This window comes from Sus scrofa, chromosome 2, assembly GCF_000003025.6.
Source record: "Sus scrofa isolate TJ Tabasco breed Duroc chromosome 2, Sscrofa11.1, whole genome shotgun sequence".
NCBI lineage: Eukaryota > Metazoa > Chordata > Mammalia > Artiodactyla > Suidae > Sus > Sus scrofa.
Window position 1 is genome coordinate 65,713,338 of NC_010444.4, and position 14,086 is coordinate 65,727,423.

The 14,086-nt window shown below is 47.8% G+C and overlaps 1 protein-coding gene across 1 annotated transcript in view; it reads left to right on the forward strand.

Annotated features, from left to right (window-relative positions):
- CACNA1A (calcium voltage-gated channel subunit alpha1 A) overlaps positions 1-14,086 on the forward strand; it is a 379,285-nt gene that overhangs the window by 221,554 nt on the left and 143,645 nt on the right. Inside the window, 2 exon segments of the mRNA XM_021083710.1 lie at positions 8,406-8,497; positions 11,488-11,640. Of these exon segments, the coding sequence (XP_020939369.1) occupies positions 8,406-8,497; positions 11,488-11,640 (245 nt within the window).

Genomic DNA, 14,086 nt, shown 5'->3' on the forward strand with positions numbered 1-14,086 from the left:
TGTTCCAAGATGTCTACCCAACCATCTCATATAGACATGAAAATGTCCAGCGAGAGGAGGAGGGGCTGCCTACTGCCCTGTGACTCTTCTCAAAGGAGGGCAACTCCTTCCCAGAAGCACCCAGCAGACTTTCACTCAGGTCCTGCGAAGCACAAGACTGGGTCATGTGACCAGTTCTCCCATTGCACAGAATCCTGGGAAATAGACTGTTGGACATTGACAGAAGATGGGCTCCAGTTGCAAGGGAGGGGAGGAACTGAATGTCTCATCTAATTTAAATTAAATTAATTATATACTTAAATAGCTATGTGTAAGTGTGACTAATGCAACTGAGAAACTGAATGTCTAGTTTAATTTAATTTAAATGTATATTTAAATAACTATGTGTGGCCACTGGTTACTGTATTGGGCAGCATGACTCTAAAGGCCAAGGGATACAGCATCGACTTCTCTCTCTTTTTCTTTTTTTTTTTTCCTTTTTAGGGCCAGACCCATGGCATATGGAGGTTCCCAGGCTAGAGGTCGAATCAGAGCTGTAGCTGCCTACACCACAGCCATAGCAATGCAGGATCCGAGCCGCATCTGTGATCTACAGCACAGCTCACAGCAACGCTGGATCCTTAACCCACTGAGTAAGGCCAGGGATCAAACCTGCGTCCTCATGGATGCTAGTCAGATTTGCTAACCACTGAGCCATGACGGGAACTCCTTGACTTCTCTCTCTTGACACATAAACATACTCATACATTCTCTTCCACCCTGAAAAGCCTTTCTTCTCCAAGCCAGGCTCTTGTTTCCAGTTCTCTTCTTGTTCTCTCCAGCCGTCAGCCACAGCGAGACTCCCCAGTGATCTGACGCCATGTGTAGCAAATGCTCTTCATCCTTTGCATCTTACTCATCTCTATGTTGCCCTGGGGACCGGAGAGCTCTCGTTACTGAAAACTCTCGTGAACTTAACCCCCAGGGATGACACTCTTCTGCCAGGTCTCCTCCTGCCTCTGTGACTTCTCCCTCTTTTCCACCAATATCCTTCCTCTACTTCTCTCTCTCTTTCTCTTTTGGTTTTTCCCAACATTCCATTGGGGGCCCTTTGCTTTTTCCCCTTTACCTATCTGCCACGGGCTATCTGGTCTACCAACACCCTATCTTTTACTGCTATTAACTCATTTACCAAATATATACTGAGTACCTGCAAGGCCATGAAAAGTGCTGCAAGTACCATTAAAAAAGGCTCTGACCTCCTGGAGTTGGAATTCTAGAAGAGGAGGTGAGTAATATATACAGCTTAATAAGCCATATAATTCCAGGGGGGGTGAAGGTTCTTTTTATCTAAAGAGGACATGGGAATCCTCTCTGAGAAGAAAAATTTAAGCTGCATCCTGAAGGATTTGAAGAAGACCAAGGCAAAGAGGGAAAGAGTTGAAAGGATGGGGCAAGTGTTTGCAGTGGAAGAGATGGCCAACAGGTCATTCCCATAGTGGAAAGGAGCTTTTCCTGTTGGAAGAACAGAAAGTCAGTGTGGCCAGAGTGTAGTAGGAGAGGACAGCCAGGGAGAGTCAAGTCACATAAGGTCTTGTGGTCACAGTACAGTTTGGATTTTATTCTAAACCTGATGAAAGCCACTGGAAGGGTTTAATGAGGGAGTTACAGAAAACTGGTTTCTCAAACTCAGTGTGTCCCCACCCCACTCTTGATCTTTCTCCAAACCTCCCCCTCCCTCCATCTTCCCATCTCAGTTGACAGCTCCATCCTACAGGTAGCCCAGTCTTGATTCCTCTCTCCCATCCACACCCAGTCCTTCCACTGGAAGCCCTGGTGACTGCCATGTTGTTCTCCATAGCGCTTCACACTATGCGACCTACGAGTGTTTTCCCATTGTCACGTTGTCATTGGTGGCATCCTCGGGTCCTGTCTGAGTGGCTGGCACATAGTAGGTAGTTGAAAAATCCTTGTTGAATAAATGAATGACAATCACTTGGTGGTCCATTCAGAACCAGGAAGCCAGTCTTCCCTTCCCTTTCTTTCTTGCCATTGCCTCTGCCCCAACCAACAAGCCATGTGAGGTGGAAAACTGGGGTTCTGGGGTCCTGGGTTCACTTTCTTATTTGGTGGCCTGGACCCTTGCATCAGTAACTTCTCTGGGCTTCAGTTTCCTCCTCTGTAAAATGGGACTCATGATGCTGACTGCTGGGAGGCAGGGAGGATTCGATGAGCCCAAGCAAGTTCCCCGAGCACAGCAATCAATGGCAGCTATATATAAACCGGGGCCTCCTTTGTACTCCCACTGCCTTTGTCCTAGTTCTAGCCCTCATTACGCCGGCCTCCTCTTGCAGCTTCCTCCTAACTCCTGCTCCATCACCACCAATCTGTCCTTTCAGCTGTCAGGCTTGTCTTCCTAATGCCAACCCTAATGACATCCCTCCCCTGCTCCCAAACCTTACGTGACTCCCACTGTCCACATGACAAAACCCACCTCCTCGGCCTCCAGGTCACAACCTCCGGGGGTCCAGTCCACCTGATTTCTCCCCCACCACGTATCCCGAGGGAAGCTTCTGCCTCTGCATAGGGCATCCTCGGCCCTAGATGCCTTCCTCCTCCTCCCGTTCTCCTCCCTCCATCCTTCCAGGGAGAGAGTCAGGAGATCATGCATCTTGGGTGCTGGCTAGGCTTGCATTGGGAGGGAAATCAGATTATCTACATTTCAGAGGCTCAGACAAGTTAAAGCAAAGGCCCACGTCATGAGAAAATGCAGGGCCAGGATTTAACCCCAGGCCTAAAGCTTTCTTAAGATTATGTGCTGTGCTGCCCCTTCAGACTGGGGCTCCACGATCATGCTGTCCCCGGTCCTGCTGTCTGTATTCATTTCCTGCCATTTCTGCCTCCTACAGCCCTGCGGTCAGAAGAGTTTGTACTTGAATCTCTCACCCACTTGCTTGTATGAGCATCTAAAGGCTTGAGTTCATCTCAGCATTATCCGTATGTCCAGCACAACCAGGTCTAAACCCGTTATCTCACACCTGGACCAGTGCGGTCATCTCCCCCGTAGTCTCTCAACTTCTGGCCTTGACCCCCAGAGGGGTACTTTTTTTTTTATGGTTGCACCCTTGGCATGTGGAAGTTCCTGGGCTGGGGAATCAAATCCGACCCACAGCTGCTACAAGGCCAGATCCTTAACCTGTTGTGCCATAATGGGAATTCCCTGTCTTATTTTAATACAACTCAAATTATGTCCCTTCACTATTCAGAACCCGGGAGTTCCCTCTGTGGTGCAGTGGGTTAATGATCTGGGGAGGCACCAGTTTGATCCTCAGCCTGGCACAGTGGGTTAAGGATCTGACATTGCTGCAGCTGCTGCATAGGTCGCAGCTCTGACTCAGATTCGATCCCCCACCTGGGAACTTCTATATGTCACAGCTATGGCCGTGAAAATATATATATATAAATAAATAAGTTCCTCATTAGCATTCATGAAATATTAAAAAAAAAAAGTCACTCAGAACCCTCCATGGCTTCCACTTCACTCAGAGCAAAATCCCAAGTTCTCACCTTATGGCCCACAAGATCCTGCATGATCTGCCCCATCACCTCCCTACCCTCATCTCCTCCTCCGAGTATCACCCTGCTTTACTCAGTTCCTCAGATGTCCCAGGCATCATCTTCCTGCTCAGGACCTTTGCATTGACTGTCCCTCTGGCTAGAGTTTTCCTCTGACATATCCAAATAGTTCACTTTACTCACATTTTTTTTTTTTTTTTTTTTTTTTTGGTTTTCAGGGCCATACCAGCAGCATATGGAGGTTCCAAGGTTAGGGGTGGAATTGGAACTACAGCTGCTGGCCTACACCAGAGCCACAGCAACACGAGATCTGAGCCACATCTGCGACCTACACTACAGCTCACGGCAACGCCAGATCCTTAACCCACTGAGCAAGGCCAGGGATCAAACCTGCATCCTCATGGTTCCTAGTTGGATTCGTTAGCCGCTGAACTACGATGGGAACTCCAGTTTCTTCACATCTTTACTCCACTGACTCTTTCTCTGTACCTGAGTTGTCTGGTACATTCGCCAGTGGCCATGTCTGGCCATTGAGCATCTGAACTGAGTTGTGCCGTAAGTGTAGAATACGCACTAGATTTCAAAGACTTAGTCCAAAGAAAAGAATGTATATGACTGATCTGTCATCTCAATTGCCTGTTGAAATGATAACACTTCAGATACACTGGGTTAAATAAACTATATTATTAAAATGAATTTCAAGGAGTTCCCTAATAATCTTAGTGATTAGGATTCAGCACTTTCACTGCTGCAGCCCAAGTTCAATCCCAGGTCTTAGAACTGAGACCCCACATCAAACTACTGCACACGGCAGCACCCCCGCACGCAATTCACCTGCTTCTTTTTACTCTTTTAATGTGGCTACTAGAAAATTTTAAATTTCACACATGGCTCTTATGGAAGTTCTGCTAGGCAGCTTTGGTCTGAACATTGTGTTGACATTAATTTTTTATTCTGGTAAAGTATATATAACCTAAAATTTCCCATTTTAACCATTTCCTTGTAAGTACATTCACAGTGTTGTATAATCATCACTACTATCCCTCCCTAGAATTTTTTTTTTCATCATCCCAAACTGAAACTCTGTAACCATTAAGCAACTCCATCCCTTGGCAACCACCATTCTACTTTCTGTCTCTATAAAGTTGACTACTCTAGGAACCTCATGTAAGTGGACACATCATGCTATTTGTCCTTTTGTGAATGGTTTATTTCACTTAACTTGTTTTCAACTATATTGTAGCATATGTCAAAATTTCGTGTTTTGGGGGAGTTCCCTGGTGGTGAGTGTTGTCACAGCTGTGGCTCAGGTCATTGCAGTGGCACAGGTCAGATCCCAGGCCTGGGAACTTCCACATGGCACAACACAGCCAAAAATATTTTTCATTGTTTTGATTGAAGTGTAGTTAATTTCCAGTGTTGTATTAATTTCAGGTGTATAGCAAAGTGATTCAGTTACACAGACACATACATATATGTATTTTTTTTTTTTGTCTGAACATTCTTTTTTTAAGGAGCTCTTTTTATTTATTTATTTATTTATTTATGGCCATGCCTGCAGCATGCAGAAGTTCCCAGGCCAGGGATAGAACCCACGCCATCACTATGGTAATACAAGATCCTTAACCCTCCAAGCCACCAGGGAACACCTTGGTCTGAACTTTGTTAACACGAGCCACGCCCTGCCAGGCACAAAAGACCAATTTGCCTATCCCAATTGATATGCCTGTCATCACTCCCCTCCTCCTGCCCCCATCCCACCCCCACCCCATTGCCAGTTCGATCCCTTCTCTTGCGCCATTTTTCTCCCTTGAGCTCATCACCCTGACAGCTTGTATATTTATTGGATTTATTCTCGGTGCCCCCCCCCACCGAAAGAGGACAGAGAATCCTGTGACCCGTGTCCTCAGGACCTAGAGAGAGTCTGGCACATTGTAGGTGCTCATTTAATGTTTGCAATGAGTGAATGAAGACTCAATGTATGCCGGTCATTTGCTGTGCATGCCCTAACCAACAGCTTTCATCTGCCAAGAAAGAAGAAAATAGAAATAGAATGATGATCTATAGGATGAAGTTTGCAATTGGATATCCAGGCTTGGTAGAGGCTGCAACTAGAGATTCTTATACTAAATGAAATAAGAAAGAAAGAGAAAGACAAATACCATATGACATCACTTATATGTGAAATCCAAAATATGGCACAAATAGACCTATCTACAGTACAGGAACAGACTCACAGACGTGGAAAAGAGACTTGTGGTTGCCAAGGAGTAGGGGAAAGGGAGTAGGATGGACTGGGAGTTTGGGGCTAGTAGATGCAAACTATCTACATTTAGAATGGATAAGCAATGAGGTCCTGCTGTACAGCACAGGAAACTGTATCCAATCACTTGTGATAGAACATGGTGGAAGATAATATGAGAAAAAGAACATATGTATGTATGACTGGGTCACCCTGCTGTACAGCAGAAATTGACAGAACATTGTAAATCAACTATACTTTAATTTAAAAAAATTTAAGGAAACTTCTTAGAGAAAGGGAAAAATAGAATTAAATGAATGAAAAGTTCTTTGGGATTGTATGGCAGAGCCCCCACCTATACTTCAGCTTCCTGGCACCATCTAAGCCTCCACTGCGCACCTTCTCATTCCTTGAATTTGCCAAGCTCCTCTCCACCCCAGGCCCTCTATCTCCACCTTGAAAGTCCTCCCTGCCACTGACTGACCACAGTTCTCCTCCTCATCCATGAGAAGGGGGCCTCCTTGGGTCCCAGACCAGTCAACACCACCTGCTGTGTGTCCTCAGAGCTGCTGCTTTCCCTCTGTTCTCTCGAAGAATGCATCACACCCAGGAGGGATTCATTCTCTGTGTGCCTTTTTCTGTTACGCATTTTTGTCCTGCATCAGCTCCACGAGGCAGGGAGGGCCTCATGCATTGTTTTGCCCAGTGCAAAGGATGCGTTCAAATGCACATTTGTTGGTGGGGAAAGGAGCCCAGCCCAACCTCCCAGGCCCATCTCTGCTCTAGGGATAGTTGGGAAAAGAGTTGGGAGCACCCCCTGTCTTTGGGGTGTCCTCAAATGGACCCTGAAACAAGGATTCAGGTCCAAGTAGTTCATCTGGGAAGTGACTCCAGGAAGGGTGGGTGAGAGACAAGAGAGGGGAGACTCGGAAGGATGAGGGGTAGGGTAGGTCCCACCTGTGGGCAGCTGGGCTCCGCCCCTCTGGCAGCTGGTGTAGTAGAGTGATCTGGAAGGAGGGCAAGGGAGCTGGGGAATTCATCTGCCTACTTCCAGCAGCTGTGCTGGAGGGCTGCTCCCACAGAATTCATTCCCTGGGCCTGTCTCAGCTTCAGAGAAAGTCTGGAGCCAAAGGCACGCAGGTTCTTTACAGATGCTGATACTGGTTGTCTCAAAGACAGAGATGTAGATACTGATTCTTTACAGATGCTGGTACTGGTGGTTCATAGGTCAAAGTCGTGTAAGACCCAGACCCCTAGACAAGACTGAAGACACCTCTGAATTATTTGTGTGGTCTCCCCACTCTTAACTGCAGAGCCCTCTGTTTCTCAGCATCTTTTGCCCATGGTCTGAAGCTCCAGTGACAACTTATTCTGTGTAGTAATTCCATGGGGGCTCCTACTACATTACTTATTTTATTCTATTTTATTTTATTTTATTTTATTTTATTTTATTTTATTTTACTTTACTTTTTGGCTGTGGCCGTTGCATATGAAAGTTCCTGGGCCCGGAACCTGAGCTGCTACAGTAACAACACCAGATTCTTAACCTACTGCATCAGAAAGGAACTCTCTACATTACTTATTAAGGAAATGGGTCTGGGGGGTTCCTTGGGCTGCCTGAGGAGGGGCTATGGTCCTTCTTGTCTCATCAGCAACACTTTTACAAATGAGGTCTTAGGTCAGAGTCATTAAGGTTGCGGGGGCGCTTTCTACAGAGGGCTCTTCTCACCTATGGCTGTGATTCTTATTCAGCTGTGCTTCATTACAGTGACTTGGGTGGGGGCATTTCTTGGTGGCCTAGCAGTTAAAGATCCAGCATTGTTGCTGCTCAGGTGTTTCTTCATGCTGTGGGCATGGCCAAAGAAAAAGTGACTTTTTACCCTGAGGCTTGGGGTCTGTAGCCCCCTTCCGGGGCTGATTCCAGCTGGTCTGTCCTAGCAGATGACACCCATTTGGGGGTTTTTGTTTTGTTTCGTTTTTTTTCATTTATTTCTGAGTAGCTTAGTGCACATCCTGTATGCTGGGCACAATGCCAACCACTTGACAGGTATCAGTTTGTTTCATCCTGGCAAGCCTTTTGAGGTGTGGGTACTGTGGGTCTCATTCTTACACAGAAGGGGGAACTGAGACATGGAGAGGGGAAGTGACTTGCCCAAGGTTGTCAGGCTAGGAAGTGGCAGAGGTGGGATTTGAACTCATGCAGGCTGGCGTCTTGGTAATGAACTACTTTCCTGCCAGTTGGTAAAGAGACCTGAGCTCCAAAAGATCTTCCACTCCTCCATCTCTCCCCAGGGGCAAAGTATTATGGGTTGCAAAATATTTTGAGTATCACTCTGACCATGTGCCACGGGAAAGCTCCCATTCTTCTCGGCCCAGTGTTTATTGAGTATCATCAACCACATATATCTTTAGGGTCCTTGTAAATCATCTTTTATCCTGTGAAGCAGGTACTACTAACACTGTTTTACAGGTGACTAGACTGATGCCCAGCAATGTAAAGTCACCTGCCTGTGGTGAGCCAGTCAAGAAACCACAACATCGAACCCCAGCCTACCTGTCTGACCCTGAAACCCACCCTCTGCTTTCTGTTCTGGCTTCTTTCTTCCAGCATCTTGGCAACAGTTGGGACAGAGTTTGACCTAAGGACCCTGAGGGCGGTTCGAGTGCTTCGGCCCCTCAAGCTGGTGTCTGGAATCCCAAGTGCGTGAGTTTCCGGCCCTGGCAAGGGGTCTACTCAGGGGTCCCGGGAGCCCTCGGTTTCCTCTCTGCACAGCATCTCATAGGGGCCCTCAAGTGCTCCCCATGTCTGAGTAAGGGAAGACTCCTCTTGGGGGAAGCCCCTCAGGGGATCTCCAGAAATCTGACTGCAGGTCTGGGTGAGCTCCTGAAAGCCAGGTGGAATCTCACCCATCACCACAGCACCCATTTAGTGAGCATTTATCTATGAGGATCTCATTCCATATTCACAACCCTGTGAAGTTGTTAGTGCTCGTATTTCCACTTTACAGGTGGGGAAACTGAGGCTCAGGGCGGCTGAATAATTTGAGCAAAGTCACATGGCTGAGAATGGCACAATGAGGAGTTAGCCAGTCTGACCCCAAGCCTGGTTATACTGGTGGCAATGACCCTTACCATTATTAAGTGCCGACTGTGTACTGGGCACGGCAGAAAGAACTTTTCGTGTATTATTTCAGTCCATCCTCACAATCACCCAGTGAATCCATTTTACAGATGAAAAGGCAGAGGCTCAGAAAGGTTAAATTACTCACCTGAGTTCTTTCAGTTGAGCAGTAATGAGCTCCAAAGTCTATACTTGTTCTAGGCAATTTTCTCACCCTCCAAGGATGTTTCTACTCCACCTTTTGGGGGTGGCTGCAGTATTCAGGGTCAGGTTTAGGTTCACCTGCAAAACTAAACCGAACCAAACCAAAACAGGCTGAACCTTTTCTATTCTACTGCCTCAGTAGTAGTGGCAACAATAATAATAAAGACTATTATATTTTATTATTTATAAGCACTTGCTATGTGCCAGGCACAGTTCTAAGTATTTGCCGTTTTTAATTTTTTTTATTTTTATTTTCCTCTGTCATTTTTTAAACTCATGTATCCTCACCACAAGCCTGTGGGGTAGGTTCTGACTTTACCAGCATTTAGCATTTCATTAGCTTCATTCTTCAGCTTCACTGCCACCCGGATTTAAAGAGTAAGATTTCCCAGATAACCACCAGCAGGGTCTTTTTTATAGAAAGAAGGCATTTCTACTCAGGTGTCTGCAAGATCCCAGCAGGGGCCACATCATATTAAATTAAGGGCCAACCCAAAGCTAATACTAATAAGAGCTTCCGTTGAATGACCACCTGGGATGTGCCAGGTACTTTGCTGCATGTGAACTCTCTCGTTTAATCCTGAGAGGGAGGTGCTCTTCCAATCCCAATTTATAGATAAAGAAACCGAGGTTCAGAGTGGCAACCTGACTTACTCAAGATCACTTTGTTAGTTGGTAGATGACCAGGTCAGATGCCCTGGAAGAAGACTTGGCTAGATGGTCAGGTGCCCTTGCTTTGTCAGGGGAGTGCTGTCAGGAGAGAGGGAATGAGGGCAGCGGGACAGGGCAGGGGAGGAAGTTGAACAAGGTTGCCATTTCAGCCTGATCCCATGGGGAGCTCTGGAGCGTGAGCGGCTCCAGAGTTGTCTCCCACTTGAGACAAGAGGCTGGCCTTTTTTACTTCTGTGATTATAGGGGGTGGGAGGTGAGGAAGCAATAGCCAGGCCAGGAGCTTTGGATGACCAAGGGCAGTTCTATGAAAAGGGAGGCACCAGGGAGTCATTAACCAGCGCCCACAGCAGCTATAGGAGAGTTACCAATGGCAAAGGAGATCTGGCCCGGGCATCAACTTGCAGCCAGTGTCCAGAGCCTTAGCCCCTCTGCCCACGCTGCCTCCATTCGCATCACCCTTACATTTTGGATCCTTTGGAGTAGCATAGTCCCCTGGGATCTCCACCCATCAGGAGGTGCTAGTCATGGGTCATGGGGGGCTCTTCTAATCAAGAAGCAAGCTATGTATTTGAATCCTCGTTTTAACTGTAGACTCTCCTAAACATATAAAACAGTGGTTATAGGAGCTCCTATTGTGGTACAGCAGAAACTAATCCGACTAGTAACCGTGAAGTTGCAGGTTTGATCCCTGGCCTCGCTCAGTGGGTCAAGGATCCGGCGTTGCCATGAGCTGTGGTTTAGGTTGCAGATGAGGCTGGGATCCTGCATTGTTGTGGCTGCGGCGCAGGCTGGCAGCCGTAGCTCTGAGTTGACCCCTAGCCTGGGAACCTCCATATGCCGAGGATGGGGCCCTAAAAGCAAAAAATAAATAAATAAACCAGTGGTTACAAAGAATTTGACACCATTCTGACCTGCGTTCAAATCCTGCCCATTATTTCTTATGCCCCAAGGCGAACCACGACAGCCCTCTGAGCTTTGCTTCCCACCTCTGTAAAATGGGGGTAATTTTACACATGCACCTGCCTCATGGGGTTGTTGCTAAAAAGCCAGTGAAATAACGTCTGATTTCTCAGGGCTGGAACTGGGACATTGACTGCTTTCCCCCTGCAGAGCTGCAATTAGCCTATCTGGCACCTTCGTATGAATCAGGAAAAGAGGCCCCCTCTTGGTGGAAAAAAGTTAGAAAAAGGCATTCGCCCAGCACCCAAGAACAGGGCTCAGAAAGCAATGAATTTCCATCTCTGTCTTGCCCTAGATGTTATCAAATGGGACAGCCTATGTCAAATACTTTAAAAAATATTTTTAAATAAAAATGCTTTAGAGTTCCCTCTTGGCTCAGTGGGTTAGGGATCTGGCATTGTCACTGCTGTGGCTCTGGTTACTGATGTGGCATGGATTTGATCCCTGGCCCTGGAATTTCACATGCCACAGGTATGGGCTAAAATATATATATATAATATAAATATATATGTTATATATATGTAATAAACACACACATATATATTAGGAGGTTTTGTTTCTGTTATAATGAGCAGCCTCTGAGTCTTCCTCCCATCATCCCTCACCACTGCCCAGTCCTCAACCCCACCCCCACCCCATGTGCTCTGGGTTCCTTCAGGAGGCATCTTGGGGATGGGGTTTCAGGGGTGCCTTCTCACAGGCCTGAGGGGCCTTTCTCTCTGTGTCTCCCCAGGTTTACAAGTCGTCCTGAAGTCGATCATGAAGGCAATGATCCCCCTGCTGCAGATCGGTCTCCTCCTATTTTTTGCAATCCTTATTTTTGCAATCATAGGGTTAGAATTTTATATGGGAAAATTTCATACCACCTGCTTTGAAGAGGGGACAGGTAGGTCCAAGCAGCCTGATATGTTTTCTTTCCAACCTTCTTCCCACTTCTTCTCGCTCTTGGGGATAAGCCCCTGGAAGGGATCTGCAGGGTTTGCTTCTTTCTCTTGGAAGCTGGGGGACCTTCTTCCTGAAAATAGTGCAGGCAAGGTTGGGGGCGGGGGCAGTGAAACAGCCCCCAAGATCTTGGTTGTTGCTGGGGTGTTGCATTGGGGTCCCAAAGAAGCTGTCCCAGGGTAAGTGGTTTATTTAGAAAGTGATCTCCAGAAATGCCATCAGGAGAGTGGAAGAGAGACACGGGGAGGGGAAAACAGCTAATAAAGGGAGTGTCATCAAGCCGGTTACTGTTTTGGGCAACCAAGTCCCAGAACCATTGGGCTCCTTGGGGAAACAGTGGACACCCATCTCTGAGCCATGCTACACCCAAGGCGAGAGAACTGGGTATTTGTCCACCGAATTCTGTCTGACCTTGGTGAGGACTGCTCCTGGGTGGGCATAAATGCCCTGGTACAGCCAGCTGCCCCATATGGCTGGAACATGCGTCAGAGGTGCTTGTAGGGGCAAATGACAGCAGAGTATGGACACAGCAGTGCCCACAGCCTCTCCCTAGTCACCTTGCAGCCACCCCAAACTCTAGCTCCTGCTGAGTTCTAAAGCAGGAAGAGGAGTTCCCGTTGTGGCTCAGCGGTAATGAACCCAACTAGTATCCATGAGGATGTGGGTTCGATCCCTGGCCTCCCTCAGTAGACTAAGTATTGGGTATTGCTTTGAGCTATGGTGTAGGTTGCAGATGTGGTTCGGATCTGGCGTTGTCAGGGCCATGGTGTAGGCCAGCAGCTACAGCTCTGCTTCAACCCCTAGCCTGGGAACTTCCATGTGCCACCAGTATGGCCCTAAAAAGCAAAAAGTAAAAGTAAAATAAATAAAGCAGGAAGAAGTGGAGGCAGCCTAGCCAGGAAGGAAGGGTCCTGTTGCTTTGTGGGTGGTGACCCATTATCCTGGAGCAAGGAGGGTGGGGGAAGGTTCCTCCAGTCCTTCCCAAGAATGTGCCTTAAAGACATCCCACTGGGAGTCCTGGCATCAGCCAATCAGAACCTTAGCGCATGGGAGTTCCCGTCGTGGCGCAGTGGTTAACGAATCCGACTAGGAACCATGAGGTTGCGGGTTCGGTCCCTGCGCTTGCTCGGTGGGTTAACGATCCGGCGTTGCCGTGAGCTGTGGTGTAGGTTGCAGACGCGGCTCGGATCCCGCGTTGCTGTGGCTCTGGTGTAGGCCGGAGACTACAGCTCCGATTCGACCCCTAGCCTGGGAACCTCCATGTGCCGCGGGAGCGGCCCAAGAAATAGCAAAAAGACAGAAAAAAAAAAAAAAAGAACCTTAGCGCAAACAGGGTCTTGGCCCCTCTCTTCCTTATTGGCTAAGTCAAGAAGGTGGGGCAGGCATTGGGGGCAGGGAGCAGGCAGGAAAAAAGCCAGGAAGGCCAGGAGGCACTGCCTGTGCGCTGCTCTGAATCTGCAGTGGGGCGGCGTGGGTGTCCCCTGCTCGCCACACACTCAGGGACCAAGTGGCTTCCAGGTATATCTTCGATTAAATCCCCCTGCTCTCCAGACCTAGCCACTTGCTCTCTGAAGCCCAAGAAGCAAATGGGATCAATAGGAGGGAAGCCTCTATTTCAGTATTTGGACCCCTGGCCACTTGGGTGCAGACAGGCTGAGTGGCAGCGCTGGTCGGGGGTCAAGGAAACTGTGAACTGAGGGGATGAACAGTATGGATTAAAGCCCAAAGGGGAACCCATGTGGGAGGGTAAAGAGACTCCAGGCCTGTCTTATTGGGAAGAAGATTCTGTCTGGGAGTGGTTTCCCACCCACCTGCACTGCCAGGTGACCCCCAAGTGGCCAAGCCCTCTCCCCAGAGCTCCCAAGGAACAGGAAAACCAAAAGTAGAAAAGGCTTATTCCAGATGCCTTTTTTTTTTTTTTTTTTTTTTTGCCTCCTGTTTTTTTTTTTTTTTTTTTTCCTTGCTCCTCCTGTCTCCTCTCCTGGGCTTGTGAAGTTTGCTCAATATGGGATGTCCTAATTATTTCTTTCCCCAATGAAGAAGGTGTTAATTGAGGCAGAGCTATTTCTGCGCCTGGCCTCATCACCCGGACAGAAATGCTGAAGGGAGAGATACAGGGCAGGGCCCCTCGGAAAAATCAGCCGAGGAAACCAGGACTCCTGGATCCCAGGGTTTGGATTTTTGTTGGTTTTTTTTTCTCTCTCTCTTTCTCTCCAGCCAAGGGGACAGAGAACTGGCTTGAGTCAGAGTCAGGGTTGTAAGGGGACAGATGTGGGTGAGGCGACCGGAGGGGAGGAAGCCTTGATTTAGGGAGGATGACTGAAAAGCTTGCGATTAAAAATATAAGGCGTGTGAGTAAGAGACGGATATATACAGACACCCAGGCAGCA